This window comes from Zalophus californianus, chromosome 6 (assembly GCF_009762305.2).
Source record: "Zalophus californianus isolate mZalCal1 chromosome 6, mZalCal1.pri.v2, whole genome shotgun sequence".
NCBI classification, from domain to species: domain Eukaryota; kingdom Metazoa; phylum Chordata; class Mammalia; order Carnivora; family Otariidae; genus Zalophus; species Zalophus californianus.
This window is the reverse complement of record NC_045600.1, coordinates 48,089,821-48,110,056: the sequence shown is the minus strand read 5'-3', so window position 1 is coordinate 48,110,056 and position 20,236 is coordinate 48,089,821. Positions and strand designations below refer to the sequence as shown.

General features: G+C 43.6%; 1 protein-coding gene across 7 annotated transcripts in view; it reads right to left on the bottom strand.

The window, feature by feature from the left end:
* Positions 1 to 32: 32 nt before the first annotated feature.
* Positions 33 to 20,236, bottom strand: part of CDKL1 (cyclin dependent kinase like 1) — a 58,185-nt gene continuing 37,981 nt past the window's right edge. For 4 of the 7 annotated variants that reach the window (XM_027569993.2, XM_035727952.1, XM_027569994.1 and 1 more), the window contains exons 4-10: positions 14,566 to 14,638; positions 12,053 to 12,143; positions 11,248 to 11,448; positions 8,539 to 8,621; positions 5,688 to 5,744; positions 3,955 to 4,110; positions 33 to 2,333 (exon numbers count right to left, since the gene is read on the bottom strand). In XM_027569993.2, the coding sequence (XP_027425794.1) occupies positions 2,226 to 2,333; positions 3,955 to 4,110; positions 5,688 to 5,744; positions 8,539 to 8,621; positions 11,248 to 11,448; positions 12,053 to 12,143; positions 14,566 to 14,638 (769 nt within the window). In that variant the 3' untranslated portion in view covers positions 33 to 2,225. Of the gene's footprint in view, positions 2,334 to 3,954; positions 4,111 to 5,687; positions 5,745 to 8,486; positions 8,622 to 11,247; positions 11,449 to 12,052; positions 12,144 to 14,565; positions 14,639 to 20,236 lie in introns of those variants that run through there. The other 3 variants (XM_027569997.2, XM_027569996.2, XM_027569998.2) reach the window with 3 other exon arrangements.

Sequence of the window (20,236 nt, the reverse complement as noted above, 5' to 3'; positions counted from 1 at the left end):
AGTTTATATCTAGAGAGCAGTGACAAAGAATATCACATATGGATAAAAACAGATCTTTATTTTGACCTTGAAATGGCCCTGGTTCTATTACTGTTAATTATATGCCAACTTGTTTGTAGATTTCTGTATGTTTGGTTTGAACATTATGCTCTTAACTATAACCTTGACTAGAAATAATTTTAAAATAAACACTGTATGATGCAGCATTTGGGTAGAAAAATGAATTTTAGTTGTGTTTAGAAGCCAGCTTATGTAAATAGCACATGCCATAATTGATATACTATCTACAAATAAAATTGCCACTGTCAATTATAAAATCAGAACACAGTAAATTAAAAAAAAAAAGACTAAGATGTAGAACAGTCTCGTGAAATGGTGAATCCATGCTGAACGAAGGATTACAGATGTGGTTAAATTAAGCATTGGTACACATTTAATAGAACTCATTAGAAAAAATGAACGCTTCCATCTCAAATTTGTTTGATTATTGTGTGGTGAGGCAATGGATTCACTACAATTTAGTCTAGAACTACTTTTGTATTCTGAATGGTTTTCTATAAAACTACTGAATGAATTAGGCAGTTACCAGTCATCTGCCTCGTCAAGTGCATTGTTTTGGGTTAAAAAGGAAAACAGAAAATGTCAACAGAAGTGGGATGTCCTTCCTTGTCATTTGAATCAAAGCCACGTGAGAAGAATTAGATACTGCTGGGACTAGTATTTAACCCCTGTCAGCTCTTCGCCAGAAGCTACATACATCCGGGAGCCTCAGGGTATCATTCAACTGGCTGGAGGAGCAAAAATTAGTGAACAGACGCCCGAATTTGGTGAGTTTACTTAGCAGTAAGTGAATAAAGTCAAATGCTGTCATGAAGGAAGTTACCAAAGCACAGAAGGAAGGTTTTGAAGAGACAGTAAAATAAAATTTCAAAGAGCATGGCTGGGAACCACTGAGGAAGAAGCAGCAGAACATCAACTGAAACTGGCAGTGGACTTGAGCTTCATCTTGCCCTTGTGTTCAGGGACGAGAATGAGAAAGCGTTTGGAACAGGAGCGGCAGGCCAAGTCAAAACTAATTATATGTCATCCTTTGAAGTATCATGGGACAAAGCTAGGAGTCCTCAGTATCATTTTGGACTCCTTTCTTAGTAGTTACCAGTTCTTAGCATAGTATATGTACACACACACGTGTTTAGGTATTTATATACACACATACATACATACAGTATCAAAAGGCATTTCAGGGACAATCTGTTTACAATCTAATGTCTTTCATGGTCTGAGTAAAAACCCACAAGCTATTTCTTCCAAAACCCAGATCATTATAGATAGTCCTGCCTGTAGATCTGTCTCCAAGTCTGAGGCGGAGCTGGAGAGAATGAACTAATTACTTTCAGGCTGATAGGCTCCGTTCCCGTGAAGCCTGTAGGTCTTGTTCTACTCCTTGATTCAAGCCTTGGTCAGCTGCCAGACTTCACACCATGGTTTGCAAGGGGAACTGGGTCACCTGGGGAGGGGTTATGTAAACCCATCTTGCCTGCAAAAATGACTAAGGTGCAGCCTTTACTAAAGGGAAAGACAAAAGTATATGTAAGAAATGTCTACAAACATCATTAAATATGCAAGTCATGCTGTTACAATAATCCATGATTTTAAGTATTTTGAACAACTTAAATATACTAAAAATGTTTTAAAATATGAAAATCTAGAGAGAGCAAGGAGGAAATAGAATTGTAACATTTTGATTTCAGGAACTAAAACTCTTCCTAAATATGATGTTGAGACAGTCTGAAAAGGCAGGGGATAGGACTCAAGGCAAAAGCTCTGAAATACATACGGGTATTTTGTAATCATTTTTCACTTGTTGCATATGGTACAATAGAAGCATAAATACATTTCTAATTTTGCCAGAGATAGGGGTAGTAAGTACAGTTTTTATTTCTGTCCTTTAGCTTAGCTACTTAGATACAACAAAAATGCAAGTGAAAACCCAAACAAGTGTTTCCTTTCCATTCTGATCACCATCGTGAAGCCTGGAAGGCTGCCTCTGGAATTTCCCTTTATGTTCTGCCAGGTGGCCTCCCCCCTTCTCCGCCCCCCGCCCCGTTTGTTACTTATGTTTTCTCCTGATGTTCTTTCAACATCATGATTGTTTTCAAGCAAATGTATACATTTCATTTTCTCCAAATTATTAACTCCTTTTTCATCATCCATCTCCAAGCTCCTTAAATGTTTGGAAATTGGCAGTTCAGTTTCTTCATATTCCAGTAGTACTTCTTATTATCCAAAGCTGGAAGGAAGCCGCTGCTGGTCAGCTGAGGTAGGCCCTGCAACTACAAATACAAAACACAGAACGCGGTTCAATGCCGTGTGCTCTTTTCGTTATTGAGTACATAGCCCAAAAGAGGTAAGTAAGTCAATTTTCTAGCCCAGAAATACTTTTTCTGCACAGAATCCAGGACCTGAGGACAAAATGTTTAAATTTGTTCCTTTTTCCTTTTAAAGATTTATATTAAAAAGCAAAACATGCACATTCAAGAAAATTTAGAGAATATGAAAAAGAAAAATTGACATGTTAGCATTATTGGGAAAAAAACCATAGATTTACAGGAGGTAAGAGCTTGCTAGGGCCTCAGGGATCATTTAAGCCAAAGCTTGTCTTGCCAGCAAAGAAAACTGACGTCTGGAGCACTTAAGTGATTTGCCCCCTTACACCTTAGTTCAAAAGGCAAAATGACTCCCTTCATGCCCCCAGAAAATGTTTGAATTTATTGTCAATATCAAATGAAAGGAGAACATACAAAAAATATATATTTTGTACTACATGGCCTTAGGTATTTGCAAAGTGGTTACTTTTTAATACTTCAAACAGTTGAATCCTTCAGAACCTATATGCAATACATCAATTAGTGGGTTCCCCTATTCTTTCAAGTAGAAATATTCCCATCAAAGACCCTTTACTCTTGAATACAAAGGAACAGCAAGCTAAGTGGTAACTCTGGGGGCAGGGGCGGTTGTCTATTCCGGCCTGTTTTGTTACCTGGGTCATATATGACAGAGAATAAAATAAAGCTTTCTTAATTTTGTGACTCTGGTCTATCTCAGGACCCTGCAGTTTATGCTGTACCTGTTCCTAATGGATTGTCCATCCTCTTCTCTCCTCCAAACCTCACATACACGACCCAGATGCCATTCAGCACACTGGCCAGCAGAGGCTGCCAGGGGAAAGACTAGGGCATAATAATTTACAGATTAAGGCCTCCCTGAGCAGATCCAGAAGGGACCAGGAGTAGCCAGCTCATCTTAGTTGTGGTTCTAACTACAGTCCATTCTAAATTACTAGAGTTTTCGGCTTACAACAAGTCGCTTAATGTAAGGCTACTATGCCCACTTCAGTCATGTTCTTCACGGGCTCCCAGTGTGCAGCTGGGATGCTGTTCTGATAAAATAAGCTGTTCGGCTTATAACACAGAGCACGCACCACCGAATCTATCCTAGCCAACTCTGATGATTAAAGGATGCGAGGGGAAAACGGTTCCATTTTTGGATAAACCTGGAATGTCAGTCAATACTGAAAGTAAACATGATGACAGAGAGCTGCCTGGGATCAACTGGATTTTATTCTCCAGAGCACAAAAAGCAGGCTCCGGGGGGCTCAGCCCTGCGCGCATGCACGACGCCATCCAGGGCTGCTTTGCAGCAGCAGGGAAGGAACTGCAGGGAAGGACACCTGCAGGATGCAGGGAGAAGGGGCCCTGGGACGCAGACGTGTCTGGTGCCCTGGCTGAGAGATCATAGGACATTTCTCCTCGTGCTGGAATGAGGGTGCTGGAGCTGCAAGCCGCAACTACCACCTCCAGTCGGAGGTGCAGATTCTCTGCACCAGGTGGCAGGCATGAGATCATTTGAAAGTGCGACCCTGGATGCTTCCCTAAAAGAGCGCGCCATGTTTACCCCAGGCAGGTGCTTTCGGCTCTGTCTTAGGGTCTTCCTTATCGGTCGGTCAAGCTCTTTGGCCGAAGCCCCCATTTCTCTGATGCTGTCAAAATACGGATGCTGTAACAGCTGTTCACATGTCAGTCTCTCAGCAGGATTCATGTGGAGACAGCCCTACAAGAACAGAAGAAGTCCCCATTCTTACTTCTTTAAAATTGTGTTAACTTATTAAGATCTTTTTTTCTTGGGCGCCTGGGTGGCTCAGTTGGTTAAGCGACTGCCTTCGGCTCAGGTCATGATCCTGGAGTCCCAGGATCGAGTCCCGCATCAGGCTCCTTGCTCAGCAGGGAGTCTGCTTCTGCCTCTGACCCTCTCCCCTCTTGTGCTCTCTCTCATATTCTCTCTCTCAAATAAATAAAATCTTTATTAAAAAAAAGATCTTTTTTCTTTCTTCTTTGATGGATCAAACGCTTCAGCCGGGAACAGGAAGGGGGAAACGTAGCAAAAATGTGCCAATTGTGATTTTAGTTCCTTCCACAATTATTCCTAAATGGATAACCACATAATAAGTAAATAGTCTCTAGAAATAGTAACAAAAAAATCATTGTCTTCGCTTTATTCTGTCGAGGAGGCAGCTGGTGCTCTGCCCTGAGGGAGTAGGGTACGATTTTTGAGTTCGCCTCAGTATCCAACTGGAATAATCCACTTAACCAGTTTGGTCCCTTGTATATACCTTTAAAAAATTAAGGTTTTTATTTAAAAAATAATGCCTACAAGTGGTAAAAATAAAATTCATACAGAATATAGCCAAGTCTCCTCACCACTCTAGTTCTTCCATTCCCCCTTCCAGATTCAGCTTCTTTTTCTCTGGTATATTTTTCCAGAAATAGTCTAAGCATCACAGCATACATACGCATGCTTGGAAGGAGAGGCATAATATACATGCCTTTGTATTACATCATTCTTAACTATTTGCTTTAAGTAGGCCATCCGGCTCATACTTGGATAGATTAAATCTCACAATTATATGCCCCAAGGAACTGTCTCAATTTTTTTATTATATCACAAATGCATCGGGAAATGTATTAAACACTTTGAAATGGGTGGGGCATGGACTGTAACTTGCAAATGTTTTACTTGGTACCTGATTTTACATAAGGGCTATATATTTCTGAATATCAAAGTTTTAAAATCAAAACCTACTTCAAATATACTGGGGGGGGGGGCATCTCTTTCTGCCCACAGATCCTATATCCGTGCTTTAATAAAACCACCCTTTTGCACCAAAACAAAACAAAACAAAGAATATACTAGGGGGTTGGCTATTTAAATGGATCCTATGGTACAACCCCCTCGGGTCCCTTCCCTCCTTGGGAGCTTTGTAGTTATCACTTTGCTATGGCTCAATAAACCTTGCTTTGCTGCCCCAATATAATCAACCAATCAATCAATCAATCAATCCTATGGCCCAACATTTTTTGAAGAAAAGGATCCTTCTGTAAGACAAGTACTATCCCTCTGAAATGTCTATTTTCTGTAAACTTAGATTTCAAATACAAAATACTGGGTTTATTTCAAGTGAAAAACACCTACAGACGTTTTCATTGTAATTGAATGGGAATAAAAATTGAAGTATTTATACTTCTCAAAGGAGAAGGAGACTTCTAAAAGGAGCACTTTTCCATTCATGAACTGACATAAATCATTCAGACTCCCCAGTGACAACAGTCTGTTAGAAACTTTGATTTTACCTTTAAGAGCCGTAGGGCAGGATAAGAGATGTTTGGAAATTTTAATTCCAGTGGTTCCTGTTTTAAAAAGAAGAAAAGAAAAGGGGGTTTTATTTACAGTATGTGTTCAAAGATAAGGTGACCTCAGATGGCATGTCTTCCAAGTGAGAGAAGCATCTTCCTGGCACCTTTCTGGCCTCCTCCACCCTCTGCCCACCGACCTCCCAGCTGAAACAACCTCCTTGTGCCTGTTTCACAAGCTCCTTCTCTCTCCACCTCCAAACTTCTTTTCCAAATTTTCCTCCTCACCACTCCCTTCACTTCCCGAAGAGCTGACGCAGGTCGCACATTATGAGGGAACATTAATTAATGAGAGGAAAAAAAAAACCCACTTGTGAAGCAACTGTTATTACTTTTCTTCTGCCTCAATTTATATAACTTGCCTTTCCTCAGAATAATTTTTGGCATTTATATTGGCATTTAAAAGAGGCCCCAGTTTTTGCATTTATTGACAGTTATATAAAGGAAGCTTCAAAATAGATTTTTTTTTTTCCTACCTAGGTGAACAGATGCTTCTAGGTTTTTCTGGAATTAACATTGTTTTCTCCTCCCACAAGAGCCTGCTGTTTCCCTGTTCATCCTACTGTTTTTAAAGAGTCTCCGGAGCAGACATTCATCAATCTCCCTTTGGCCATATAAGGCTATTTCGCTGCAGTCACATGCTAGAGACAATCAGGAATAACAAGCGCTATAAAGCAGGAGGAATGCTGAATGTCAGGCGGACAGACAGGCCTGTTAAAGAGATAGACCACGAACAGAGGCTAATTAAGGAGGGCAGCTGAGAGCAGGGAACGTCTAAAGAGATGGCAGTTGTGAGCCCGAGGCTGGAGTGACTGGCCAGCCTCATTTAATGAAATACGACTCTGGGTGCTGTGCACAGAGTTATTTTGCACAGGGAATCAGCCCCCAAACCACCAAATTCCCAGTGTGCACTTACTAATCACTGATAGGGTAAGAGATTAGAGCCTCAGTTGTGGAGTTCCCTAAGATAACCAGGAAAAAAAAAAAAATCCTACAGCAGATTTGTATTAGAACCTTGAATGTAGCCTTCCCCCCCACCCCCCACTTATCTTCAATATTTCTCTTGCTATTTCTGCGTGTTAAATCTGAGCACTGCTGGGGACTGACTGACAGGACATTGCTGACACTGAGCTCTGCTGTCTCAGCAACAAGGCCTGGGCTGAGGCTGGCCAGTTGCTGCGACAGGAGGGCCCATCCTGCCTGCTGGGTCCCCAGCGCCAGAAGCCCGCAGGGAGACTGACCAGCAGAGGGACTCCGGCACAGATGTGTTCCCACCCACCCCCCCCTTGGGCAGCCCCCGCACTGCGTCTTCCTGTGTTTCTGTCAACAGGAAATCCCCTGCAGGCCCGCCTCTGGGAAACCTTGGGAAGCTTTTTACATTTATGAAGCCTGGGTTATTTCCCGAGTCTTCACTGGGAGACAAGTGAGCAGGAAATCACTAAGTGATATTTAGTGTGGAATTGGGAATGTCCAGGTCACAAGGGAGCCCGCTGGGTCACCTCCCATATGCCAGGTGTCATTCCTGCCTCTCTGTCCCAGCATGCTCCCAGCATGACCCACTTTTCCTATTCCTAGCGGTGCAAGGGCAGGAGGCAGTGGGGAAGGGGAAAGCCTCCAACTGTGGGACAAGCCAAGAGGTTGAGCTCAAATGGAACTTGACAGAACTTCCATCTGGAAACTGAACAATCAGAGCCTTAGTTTCAGTTTTTGAAAGTGCCTTCCTTAGACAATAGAAACTCATGATTTCACAACCCTTAACTGTGCTCTGAAATGTTTTTAATTATAATGCAGACTCATTTGAGGACATTCAAAAAATATTAAAAAAACATAAAAAAAGAAGTCATACCACCACAGAGATACCACTGTTAATATTTTGGTATATACCCTTGCAACCGTTTATTTCACAAACGTAAAAAGCTTTGCATGATTTTCCAGAAGTTGTCACGTTATTTTATATTTATATATGTAAGTATATGTATACATGAATTGTGTATTTATTAAACATGTATTAAAATTTTGCCAAACTATATATACTGTTTTATAACCTTTCTTTTTCATTTAGCAGTACATTATGGACTTTTTCTCAGGTGAATACATAATACATCTATTTTTACTGGCTCTCTGGTATTTCTATTGTAAGGATATACCATAACTTATTTAATGAATCCCCTACTGATGGAACACTAAAGGAAACAATTTCTAGTAAAGAATGCTACATATTTATGCCCCTGTCTACTGGTTTCACTGCAAAAAATTCTTGAAAGTGGGTTAAGACTATGCACATTTCAAATGTTTTAGTTTTAAAAAATGAGTATTTTCTCTACATTGGCCATAGAGGACAGATACCAGAATGAGGCTGGCCAAGCAAGCTCCTCCGTGGTTCCTGCCACGGCCTGGGCAGTAAGAGTACAGCAGGGGCCTTGGGCGATGCTGGACATTCCTGGCTAAGTCATCATGTGAGCTATGCCTATTGCTTCAGCTGCTGAAAATGATGAAGAACAGGTGAGGTTAAGGCAGGCAGCTCTGTGTTCCCGTCCAACATGCTGGCTAGCTCTCAGCAACTTCTGACTTCTCACTGAGGGCCAGGGTCTGCTAGCCAATTTGCCCCACTTTTCTTTTTCACGTTGAGACTCACCTTCCCGTGCAGAGTGGGCTACGGGGCTCGGGCAGCTGAGTAACTACCAAAATCCTGTCAGCCTGCAACTCCCCATGTAAAGAGAAGGATCACCACGTACACACCTGGTAACCTTAGCCCTGACGTGCAGAGATCTTTCCAAATCGGGTCACTCACCATATCTTCAGGGTCTGGAATTTTCACCCCACTGAAGTACTGATTCGTGCTAAATATTTGTTGGTGCCTAGGAATGAGATCTCCTTTGGACAAGAAGAAAGGCGGGTAAAATGAGATTGGTTAGCAAGCACTGACCTCTGGCTTCTCCCCATCGTGCTGTGTCTGTGCCCACAACCAAGGAAGGCTGTCATCTGCTCTTTTGGTCAGAGGGAAGCATTGAGGCAACCCTCCACAGCTTGTACTGAGACCTCAGGGGCCGAAGCACTGTGTCAGGTGTACAGGAGGCCTGCACGGGTACTGAAGGCTACGAGCAACTGTCCCTCAAGGGCTCACAGTGTACTGGAGGAACCCAAACAGCTCAGAAGCGCACACACACACAAATAAAATAATGCCTTTTTAAAAAAATAGCCTAAGTGCAACAAGTACAAGGCAAAATCCTATTCATTGAATTCTGGTGGGTCAATATAAAAGTGTATTGGCTTAGCACTTAGAATAGTGCCTGTCAATAAGTATTTGAGGAAAGAAGTGGGGAAAGAGGAAGAGAGGAAGGAAGAGGGATGAAAGGAGAGAAGGAAGGAGAAGGATGGGAGGGAGGGAGGAAGGATGGAGGGAAGGAGGGAGGGATGGAAGGAGGGAGGAAGCAAAAAGGGAGGGAGGGAGGGAATCACAGATCTTCTAGCTAGAAGGAATATGTTTCCAAATTGGAACCACTTTTCTTGTTTCATTAATAGTAACCACTTGGAAATCCCATTTTATCTACTGCTTGGAGAGCACTTACAATATGATTCAATGAAAAAAAAAAAAAAAGCATTGGGGCGCCTGGGTGGCTCAGTCGTTAAGTGTCTGCCTTCCGCTCAGGTCATGATCCCAGGGTCCCGGGATCAAGCCCCACATCGGGCTCCCTGCTCTGCAGGAAGCCTGCTTCTCCCTCTCCCACACCCCTGCTTGTGTTCCTGCTCTGTGTCTCTCTCTGTCAAATAAATAAATAAAATTAAAAAAAAAAAGAAGCATTTCTATATTCTGGAGGATGATGTGAGGCTCACCCTGTCCACATTTCAGCCAAATCAGTTAAAATCACCCTCGTGTAAAATTGTAGGGATATTACACATGAAGAGGAATTTTGTTCAGAGAACATCAGGAGATACGCAGCAGGGCACCCCTGGGACACACTCAGGCCCCCTTGCCAAAGCAGAGTGGACAACAAAAACCTCCCAACCAGGGCCCCAGAAATGCTACCCCAAGGTATCAAACTGCCTAATTTTGCTGATTTGTTTTGGAACCTTACCTTGCACTCAAATCCAAAGCTGCTGTCTTGTCCCATTTTGTACAAGTGGCCAAAATATACTCTCTACTGCCTAGCCCCAGATCTCAGCGAGCTTCATCATGAGCACCCTGCTTGTACCTTAATAACCATCTTCCATCGGAGCCCTGGAAGCATGGATGTGAAGAGATTGCCCTAAACTCACCAAGGGAAACAGCAAAGGAATGCTGATTGCACCTGGAAGCACTCCAAGGCGCCTTACTGGTCACTCAGAAAACCTGTCAGCAAATACTTACTGCCTACTGTGTGCAGACACTGGTGGAGGACATATTGAAATGTAAGACATGATCTTACCCTCAGGTAGGTGACAGTATCTTTGGGAAGATAAAAGCACAAGACAAGACAAGGTGAGGGCCGGTACTACAAGAGTTTAGAGGAGGAAGTTTGCTTTAAACTGGGGAGCAATAGCTAAACTCCCTGATTTTTTTTTTAGGCTTTTTTTTTTTTCCTATTTGAGAGAGAGAGTGAGAGAGCAAGAGAGAACAGAAGCACACAGAGCAAGGGGAAGGAGAAGGGCAGGGGGAAAGGCTGTGGAGGGGGAAGGGCGGGGGGGAGTGGGGGAGGGGAGAAGCAGACTCCTCACTGAGCAGGGAGTCTGATGCGGGGGGTGGGGGCTGTCGATCCCAGGACCCCAGGATCATGACCTGAGCCGAGGGCAGACACTTAACTGACTGAGCCACCCAGGTGTCCTAAAGTCCCCGACTTCTGAAGGGCGCAGTCACTGCTTATACATCTTTCCTCCGTCCGCTCCAAGTCTCTCTTCTCCTCCCTTTCCCTCCCCCATCATACCCCAAGAGTAGAGAGACAAGAGTGACACCAGAAGATCCAGCTGTTCTTCCTGACACATAGGTGTAGAATCTTCTATAGCATCTGAATGATCCAATCTAGCTTAGCAGGCTAGAGTGAAGGATCTCCAAAGAATGAACTACTATATCATAACAAATGAAATAAAAGACAGTCGCATTCTGTAAACTGCTAAGCCCTTACAGAAATGTAAGCTTTTGTATTGTTGCTATGATCCTTATTCAGAGTTTAACTTCATCCAAACAATACTGAAGAGAGAACCTTGTGTCTTTTTGGACAATTAGTATGTACTCACAATTGTTAATTCTTTTTATTAAAACAAAGGTGGACACTTTTTTTTTTTTAAGTAATCTCTATGCCCAACTCGGGGCTCAAACTCATGACCCTGAGATCAAGAGTCACATGTTCTACTGACTGAGCCAGCCAGGCACACCTTTAATGGAATTATTTAAATAAGGCTTCTAGAGGACCCTCCTTCATAACTGTAAAGGGCACTGAATGAGACTGGGAACTTGGCTCTGTCTGGTATTGACATGGGTAAAACTATTCAGTTTCCCAAAAGGTGTGACAAAAACACCACTTACCCAAGGTCTTCCTAATCAGATAGAGCTGATCCACATCTGATTTTCCTGGCCACAGAGGCACCCCTGACAGCAGCTCAGCAAAGACACAGCCAACTGCCCAAACATCTACTGGGGGGCCATACTGCGTGTCCCCCACCAAGAGTTCTGGGGAGCGGTACCACCTGGTGGCCACATATTCTGTGTAGTAGTCACTTGGTCCAGCTGGTCAGCGATGGCACATGGAAAACAGAGACAACAATGGAAGACTGGAATCCAAACTGGCAGGGGGAAGACCTAAAAAAATCAAGCTGGTGCCCCATCTTGTAGCTTTTCTAAATCAATGGTTCTCAATACTGGTTGCACATTCAAATCAGTCGGAATATAGTATTTGTTAAATTACGAATGATTGGGTCCCATCTCAGTCCAATGAGACCAGAAATTCTGGGGGAGAGCCTGGGGAGGTATCCGTATAGTTTTATAGTTACAACTTACAGTTCCCCAGATGATTCTAATCTGCAGCCAGAGTTGAAACCCACTCTCCTAAAACAGAATTTCTCCGAAGTACTATTTTATCCAAAAAAAAAAAAAGAGACCACGAGACTAACGTAGTTTTTAATAACCACTTTACTGTGGTATAATCTACATATAGCATACATTTTTAAAACACTATATGTATCTACATGTTTTCAGCAATTAAAGAATTGTAATTTAGGGCAAGCTCAAGCCCAAAATATATAAAAACAAGCTTTCTATAGCATTTAGAGCCTTTCTCATATAAAGAATCTTTCTGTCTTTTACAATTACTTAAGGAAACATCAATACTCACTCAAAAGCCGAGCAAATCCAAAGTCACAGAGCTTAATCACTGAATGTTTTGTGATGAGGATATTTTCTGGCTTCACATCTCTATGTATGCACTAGTCATAACAATAAAAACAAAAACAGATTATCAAGGAGCAACTATAATATATGGGATAAATATAACACATGAATATTTAGCAAACATTTGAGAAATCATTAAAACCTCTGACCAGCCTTTTAGATAAAAGGCTGCAAAATAGCAGCCTAAAATAAATCTAGTACCATACTCATTATGGCCTGAATCATCCCAAATTCCTAAAGGGCCCAAAAGGACCAAAAAGGAAGAAAGGAAAAACGAAAGGTAGGGTAGCCAGATAAACAACAAATAAGTTTTTAGTATAAGTATACACCCCATGAAGTCTTTGGGACATACTTATACCAAAAAGTTATGACTGTTTATTCGAAATTCAAATTTAACTGGGTGCCCTACACATAATCTGGCAACCCTAGAGGAAAGGGAAAATGTTAAAAGGCTCTGGGTGAGGCCTGCATCATGCCTGCTGGAGCTGCAAGTTGATGCATAAGCAGAATTCACAGTTCAGTCGTTTAACTGAGAACAGAACACAGTCCGCCTGGTAAACAGGACAAGCCCTGGGTCTGCTGAGATAAGCGAGGAAAGAGAAGGGCGGGAACGGGAGCTTGCCAAGAGACCTCCCTTCCAGCTCTTGACATTCGTCCTGACAAGATAAACAAGGGTAGGCAGCGCTTAACCTCTGGGGAGAGTCGCTAGATGTCAGCTCCGTCCCACACACCAGAGTTCTTAGAGCTCCATCCACCCCTGCGGGACGTGGCCCCCACGCCCTAATTCAGACTCAAATCACCTGTGGTTTCCAAACCACAGCTGACATTGTTTAACAGGCTAATGTTAGAAGAGAGCTTTTGAATCTTCACATGATTTTCTTATTAAATAACAATTCTCTTGGCAAAGCACAAATCAACAACCTAATTAAAGATTACATAAAAACAACGTTTGAGTCAAAATCCCGTTCGGGGTTCCTAATAATCCTCACTTCTTCCAAGCCTTTTCCTCTCGGGAGAAGAATGTTGGATCCCGCTGCAATCTGAGAGACCCTCTTTGGCTTGCAGCTGAAACCCTGGGGTATTCTTGACTTTCTAGAATTTGGAGAGAGGACAGAGGTTCTTCTTGGGCCTGGCCTGGTTCTCCCTCCAAAGGACGTTCAGGGTGAGAGATCAGTGTCAGTGTTTCCCCATGGGTTTTTATTATTCTGGAAAATTTGGGGGAAGGACAATTTCTGAATTATTCTATTACTATCTATCTGGTTCTCAGCAATTAATGGCCCCGAGATCACCATTCCTCTACCACTGGCTTCGCATATTTCTCTAAATGGGTACACCCATGAATATCATGATGACAGATGGTCAGAAGGACTCGTAGGCAAGAATGTGTTCCTATTCTGTTCTGAGAACTCTTCACAAGTTCCTACACCCTCCCCACATCAGTACGTGGGGCCGACCAGAGCTTTGGGAACTCTCCAGGAAACAGTGGTATGCGCTGTATCTGTCTTCAGTGTCTCTGATTTTCCTCGCCGGGACCTTTATGAGGTCCCTCTTGCTCCCCTCATCCTAAAACCTGCTTCCAGGAAAGTGCTAACCCTCACTTGCTATAAATAGCAAGATAAGGTGTCCACACTCCCTGGGATCCATGCATTTTGACAGGATCGTAGCCTTAGGCTAGGTGGAGGCTCACTCAGGAGAAGGACTGGCAACTTGCTTATTTTCTACTTCTAGGAAGGCAGCTTCAGGAAGACATCACCCAGAACAGCCCACGGCAGGGGCTTCAGCACCCACCAGCAAAATTGACCCAGGCAGTAGATGAGATGACATAGTGCGGGCAACTTGCCCCGGTGGCCAAAATGAAGGTCTAATATTGGCATCCGGCCTCTGTGTGTGGGGAGTGGGCATTGTTGTTCTGGAGGGAGGAGCCACCTTCCTGGCACCTTCCCACCCACCTCCTGGGCAGCCCCCCCCCATGCCCCCCCACCCTTGGCTCTGGCCAGGAGTATCAGAGGTGTCCACGGGCTGCTCTGCTCCAGCCTTGGCACTCATATCTCACAGACACAAACACCAGCATTTGTGCATGGCGCTTGGGACTCCGCCTACTGCGACTCAACAGGCATGAGCCCCCTGGGGTCCCCCCCCAGACTTCAGAGCGTTGTCAGGGTGCCAAACCGAAGCAGACTCCAAGCGAATGGGATTCTCCTTTAAATCTGAGTCGCGTCTCATCAATATACATCTATAACTACTTTCTTAAAATCACAAAAAAAACACATCTTTTATGTAACCTGAAGAAGAAAGAATGGCTAGGTTGGCGTTTTTAGCCTCTATGGCCCCCCACCAGGCTTCGGAAGACACGTGAAAAAGCATATCCACAAAAGTAGGATATAAATTTTGTACAAAGGCTCTACCTCAGTTTAATGGGCAGCCTTCTGATTTTTCAAGGATGATCATGAGACTTACATCGTGTTTATGGCAAAAATTTACAGCTTGCAATGTCTGCCAAGTTATGCTCTTCACAAGATGTTCTGGTACCCTAATAAAAATAAAGAAGCAACAAAAACACATTCTTTAGTGTAGCCATGGAATTCAGCTCAAAAGAAGAAAAAAAAAGAAAGTAAGACAGGCTTAACTAGTGACACATCCAGTCCTCTAACTCACAGAGCATCTAAGTCATGGAGTGTAAAGAGCAGGGGCTCAGCACACTGTTGGGTTCTCGGGAGCGCAAGGAAGGGCCAGAGCAATATCTCCTTCTACAGGAAGGGACCATGAAGAGTCACAGCGGTTTCCGCAAGTATTTATGACCACCTACCTCAATCATCTGTGACGCCCCTGGAAACCTGCCTGCTAACTTGAGCTCCATTTCTACAAAGAGCTTTTCGTTGATGGAAAGTTAGTTCACATACAGCATAAAAGGTGTTGCTCTTTTTTTTTTTTTTCTTCAAGTTGCCCCAAACTGATGCCTTGAGACAGAATTCATCTTTCATGCGTGGGCACATGGTTTCTCCACACTCCCCAGGCAGCATTTTTTTTTAGGTAATGGAGATTTTACTGCCGATGGGGAGGAGGCTGACCTTGCATACCGCAGAACAAAAGTGAATAATGGCTAAAACCCCACACAGGCATCTCGGTTCTTTCCCCACATGGCTTCTCTCTGGCGGCTAGCTGCGCCCGCTCCCCGTCTCTCTGCCTCGTCCTCTACCACGGCGTCTAAACACGGTCCCACTGCCCCCGGCACTTCTCCCCTGACGCTCGGCTTAGCCAACTGGGGCAACCAACAGCCCCAGCAGATCCTTCACGCGAATTAGGAAAAGGTGCCTCTTCTGGGAGCGTTTAAAAAATATATTGGGCAATGAGTGAAATGACTACAGAGAGAGCACGTTTATTTTTAGGGCCCTGCACCCACCAGCAGGACTTACTGTTTTTATGAATCAAACATTAAACAATGGTGTTATGGTCCTCAGCCAGAACTAATAAGTAAACCAGGGAGCAAACTCTCGAGTAGTTGTGTTAAGGTGACCAGAACAAGTCACTTCTAGTCTCTGGGAGGGGCCCCAAGACCACTGTTGTCACAGACCAGATGTTCAGGAAATCCTCTCAAGAAGATCAGAGGATGGGCCAACGTGGAGGAAATGAAGAGGTCACTGCCAGGAAGAAGAGCTGGGACGTTTCTGGACCAGAACCATGTCCCTTGGCTTGAAGTCGCTTCTCTCCAAATTCTCTCCTTGTCCTAGCGCCACAGAGGTACAATGCTAGGAAAACTCACCTGTTTAGAAAGAAGGCCTAGAAAAACACAACTAAGAAGAGGACCTTCTATGGAAAATGCTTCCCTCTCCCCCGCCTCCACTTTTTGTCCAGAAAAAAATGGGACGTATTCTGATTATTTAATGACTTAAATATTAAGGTTATCAGTACCAGGCCACTTTAGTCCCTAAAAACATTTCCCAAAAGAAATCATGCAAAAGGAGCATGTAAAAGTAAATTGGTTTTTTTTTAAGATTTTATTTATTTATTTGAGAGAGAGAGAATGAGAGAGAGAGAGCACAAGAGGAAAGAGGGTCAGAGGAAGAAGCAGACTCCCCGCCGAGTAGGGAGCCCGACATGGGACTCGATCCTGGGACCCCAGGATCATGACCCAAGCCAAAGGCAATCGCCCAACCAACTGAGCCACCCAGGTGCCCTGTAAAAGTAAATTGTAACAGCATATTAGTAATGCTCGTCTAAAGCTGAGCACATTATGACACGATCCTCAAACATCAAAACCCCCTCGTGTCATCCTGAGTTAGTTACTCACTTCACTTCTTTATTACTCTGTTCCTTCTCTGAAATGCCAGGGCCTCAGGCTCTATCTCTAAGATCCTTTTTAGTGGATGATGATAGGAGCCAAGTTTTTCATTGTCGGAGAAGGGAGTACAAATACGGGAGGGGAGAAAAATGGAATCTGTTCAGGGGTGTTGGGTTGGAATTGGATATACACATATGTACAGAGGGTGCTGGGCTGGAAGGGGTGCGTTCTTAGGTAGGATGCTCCAGGAAGCTTCTCTGCTTAAGTCAACATCTAAAGTATGGTTATAGCAGTGAGAAGTGGCCAGGTTTGGGCTATATTTTAAAAGGACAGTCTTCAGGACTTTCTGAGATTGGATATGAGAGACAGAGAGGAATCAAGGAATCATGCCAAGGTTTTAGCTTAAGAAGCTGGTCCATGGTGGGGCCCTTTCCTGAGGAGAATGCTGAGGGAAGAGCTGGTTTTGAGGAGGGAAGGGTGGATATATTGAGCTGCTTATTGGACATCCAAAGGATATTCTGGGTAGGCAGTTCTGAATTCACAAGGAAGGTCAGACTGGAAATACAAATTTGGGAAGCATGAGCATATGGATGGCATTTGGAGCCAAGGGACTGGGTGAAGCCACTTAAGGAGTGAATACAGAAAGAGAAGAGAAGGTCAACGTCCTGAGGCCCTACAACAGGTAGAAGTCAGAAAGCAGAGAGGGATTTAGCAAGAGACTGGGGTTGAGCAGGGAGGAAAGCAGGGCAACACTCAGGAAAACGGTGTCACCGGAGCCAACTGAAGAAAGTGTTTCAAAGGACTTCTGGATTAAGATAAGATGGTGGGTTAAACAAACCCATCTAATTGCACTCCCTCTCTAAACCTGATAACTACACTGAGATTTTTTTTTTTTTTTCAAGACAAAAATGGCCAGAGAAAACAGGAGAAGAGATAATAGCGACACATTTTGGAATCTGGAAAACAGGTAGATGAATGAAAACTGACAACAGATCCTGGAATGCTAAAATCTAAGCCCGAAGAGGGGAAAATGGAAGACCAACCAATTTATCCCAAAGAATTCTGCAAAGGTGCAGAAACTGGCAGCCAAGATTCTGTGGCAGTGGGAGGGAAGGAGTTGGAAAATCTGTTTTGGAAACTATCAAATCCCTAGATCCTTTCCCCTATTCTATTCCAACAGGGAGCACTCTTCCCCCTACCTAGTAGAAGGCTGGAGTTTTGTTTTTGGAGAGCGTAAAATAGAGGACATTTGGTACAGCCGAGATCGTGGATACTGTTCCAAAAACAGAGGATTAAATGATTATGTACATACTAACTGCTGAATGCTGGGGCTCCCCAGCCTTCTTCCCTCACTGGCTTCTGACAAAGCAGGCAGCCAGACTTTACTGTCCGAGGAAAATATTGGAAGACTTTTTGGGGGGAAGCTCAGGAGGAAAGATCTGAAAATTCTAACATTGGGGTTCCGCAGCAAATGAACCAGCCAGATAACCCCACAGTGAAGCCCAGAGCTTCCAACAGCACCCCACTCTTAACCATGGGCACACAACCAGAGACTATATGAGGCCCAAGAAAAGCCTCAAATGAGAAAGACAGCAACGAAAACAAACAGAAAAAAGCAACTTAAAAGAGAAACCATAGAGAGTGAAGAGAACATTAAAAAAAAGAAAAACATTAATATCTTCAGGGAGAAAAGGAAAGCTGTTGCATCCACGAAATAAGAACAAGATACTCTAGAAAAGCAAGAGGACCCGGGGCGGAGGACCCTCCCTGCCCTAGGCTTGCGGGGGTGGGGGGCTTTATGATAATCACTTGTGACCAACAACGAATAACCAGCCCCTAGAAAGGAAGTAAGCCATTGAAGGTGTTATCAATAGAGATGTTAAAAGGATTCGAGTTCCCTGGTTAGCTTTCTATAAAAGACCAACCCTAAAGGCCCTCGTTGGCAACCTTGTCTCAACCCTGTCGGGACCCCTCTCACTCTCGAGAGCTTTTTCTGTATCTTCACTTAATAAATTCCTGTTGCTTTACTCACAAACAAACAAAACAAAACAAAACAAAAACAAGAGGACCAGTCAGAGTCCAGAATCCAAATCATCGAAGGCGCAGAACAAGAAAATAGAGAAACCAAAGGACAGGGAATCAGGAACACAACAATTCAAAATTCCCTCTCGGACAGAAGGAGCTCACCAAGTGCCAACACAGGGAGGTAAAGTAAGGCCCAAGATTTTCATAATTCAGAATTCTGTGAACAAAGAGAGGGTTCCCCAAGCTTCTGGAAATAAAGAAACAGGACTTCACAAAGGAGCAGAAAATAGATTGGCAACAGACTTCCTGGAAGATAGAAGGCACTTAAAAAAATGCCTTCAAAATTTTGAAGGGATATTATTTTCTACCAAAAACAAACATACAAACCCCTACCCAAACAAAATATCCATCAAATGTGAAGAGACTATAAAAGACTTTTTAGGGCAAGGTCTCAAATCTCTGTTTCTTTTTTGAAACCTCTCATACTCTGACGAAGCCCCTGAAGGATGCACCCCCCCAAAAAGAGGTAACTATAAAAGAAGATGACTTGAAACAGTGAACACTGGACGCCTGCCACCCAAGCGGGAAGCGCTGGGAATCTCCAGGAGGACGGGGGACGGGAAGGGAGATGCCATGTGGTAATGGTGTTCCAGGCGCTGAAAACAACCCACCCACACTGGAACAGCGAGCGTGACACAAGAGCAGGCATGTTGACAGTTGTCATCACCATGCCCTCTGCCTTACACCGTCTCAAATAAATATGAAAGTATTTAACCAACAAAAGCTTTGGAAGAGTCTGCATGCATGTTCAAATTCTGAGTACCGGCTTATGCTTTCCTTGTAGACCACTGCCCAAACAAAGTCAAGTTACAATCAGAATGCTGCTTGGTCAGTCAAGGATCTCGAGATGAGGGAAAGTAGGCAATCTGACTGGTTGTTGTCACTAGCCTGAGCTTGCTTACTTACACCCATCCCCAAATTAGGAGGGATTTGACATTAGATAAAACATATACAATCAGTCCAATCTGACAAGCCCGGCAGCCATTTTATTTCTTTGAGGTGGCTTTGCCTGATGTAAGGTTACCTCTGCCCTGATGGTTCCACAAAATAACTCTCCGAAAGCAATCTTCTGTCTCTCCTTTCGAACACTTTGGGGGAAGCTTATACTGTGACCCTAATGTCCTAATTATAAAATTTTTTTTAAAGATTTTATTTATTTATTTGAGAGAGAGAGAATGAGAGACAGAGCACGAGAGGGAAGAGGGTCAGAGGGAGAAGCAGACTCCCCGCCGAGCAGGGAGCCCGATGCGGGACTCGATCCCTGGACTCCAGGATCATGACCTGAGGCGAAGGCAGTCGCTTAACCAACTGAGCCACCCAGGCGCCCCTAATTATAAAATTGAAATGAGAGAAACATAAACAACTGCTGTGTGATAATGAAGAGATCAAACTGATTTTTAAAAACGTCTTCAGGTACATGAGAGATGGGAGAGATGATGAAGAGAAAATAGAGGTCTCTTTCTGGCATTCTCAGCACTTCAGCCATCCTTCCTGCTACTGCTCTTCTAATACTTGAGACAGTCCAAGAAGACAAACAATCAACATTCACTTCTCCACAAGGCTACAACAAAGACGGGGAAGGAAGGACTGGCCAAGCTCCCAGAGAAATAATATGTTCTTGGGAATTTATCCTATGGAAATCTTTATGCAAGTGATTGTTCACTATAGTCTTGTTAGTGATAAAGAAAAATTTATCAGTGGGGGGTTAAATAAAGAAACTGTGGTATATTTGTACCATGGAATGCCATGCAGCCATTTTAAAAA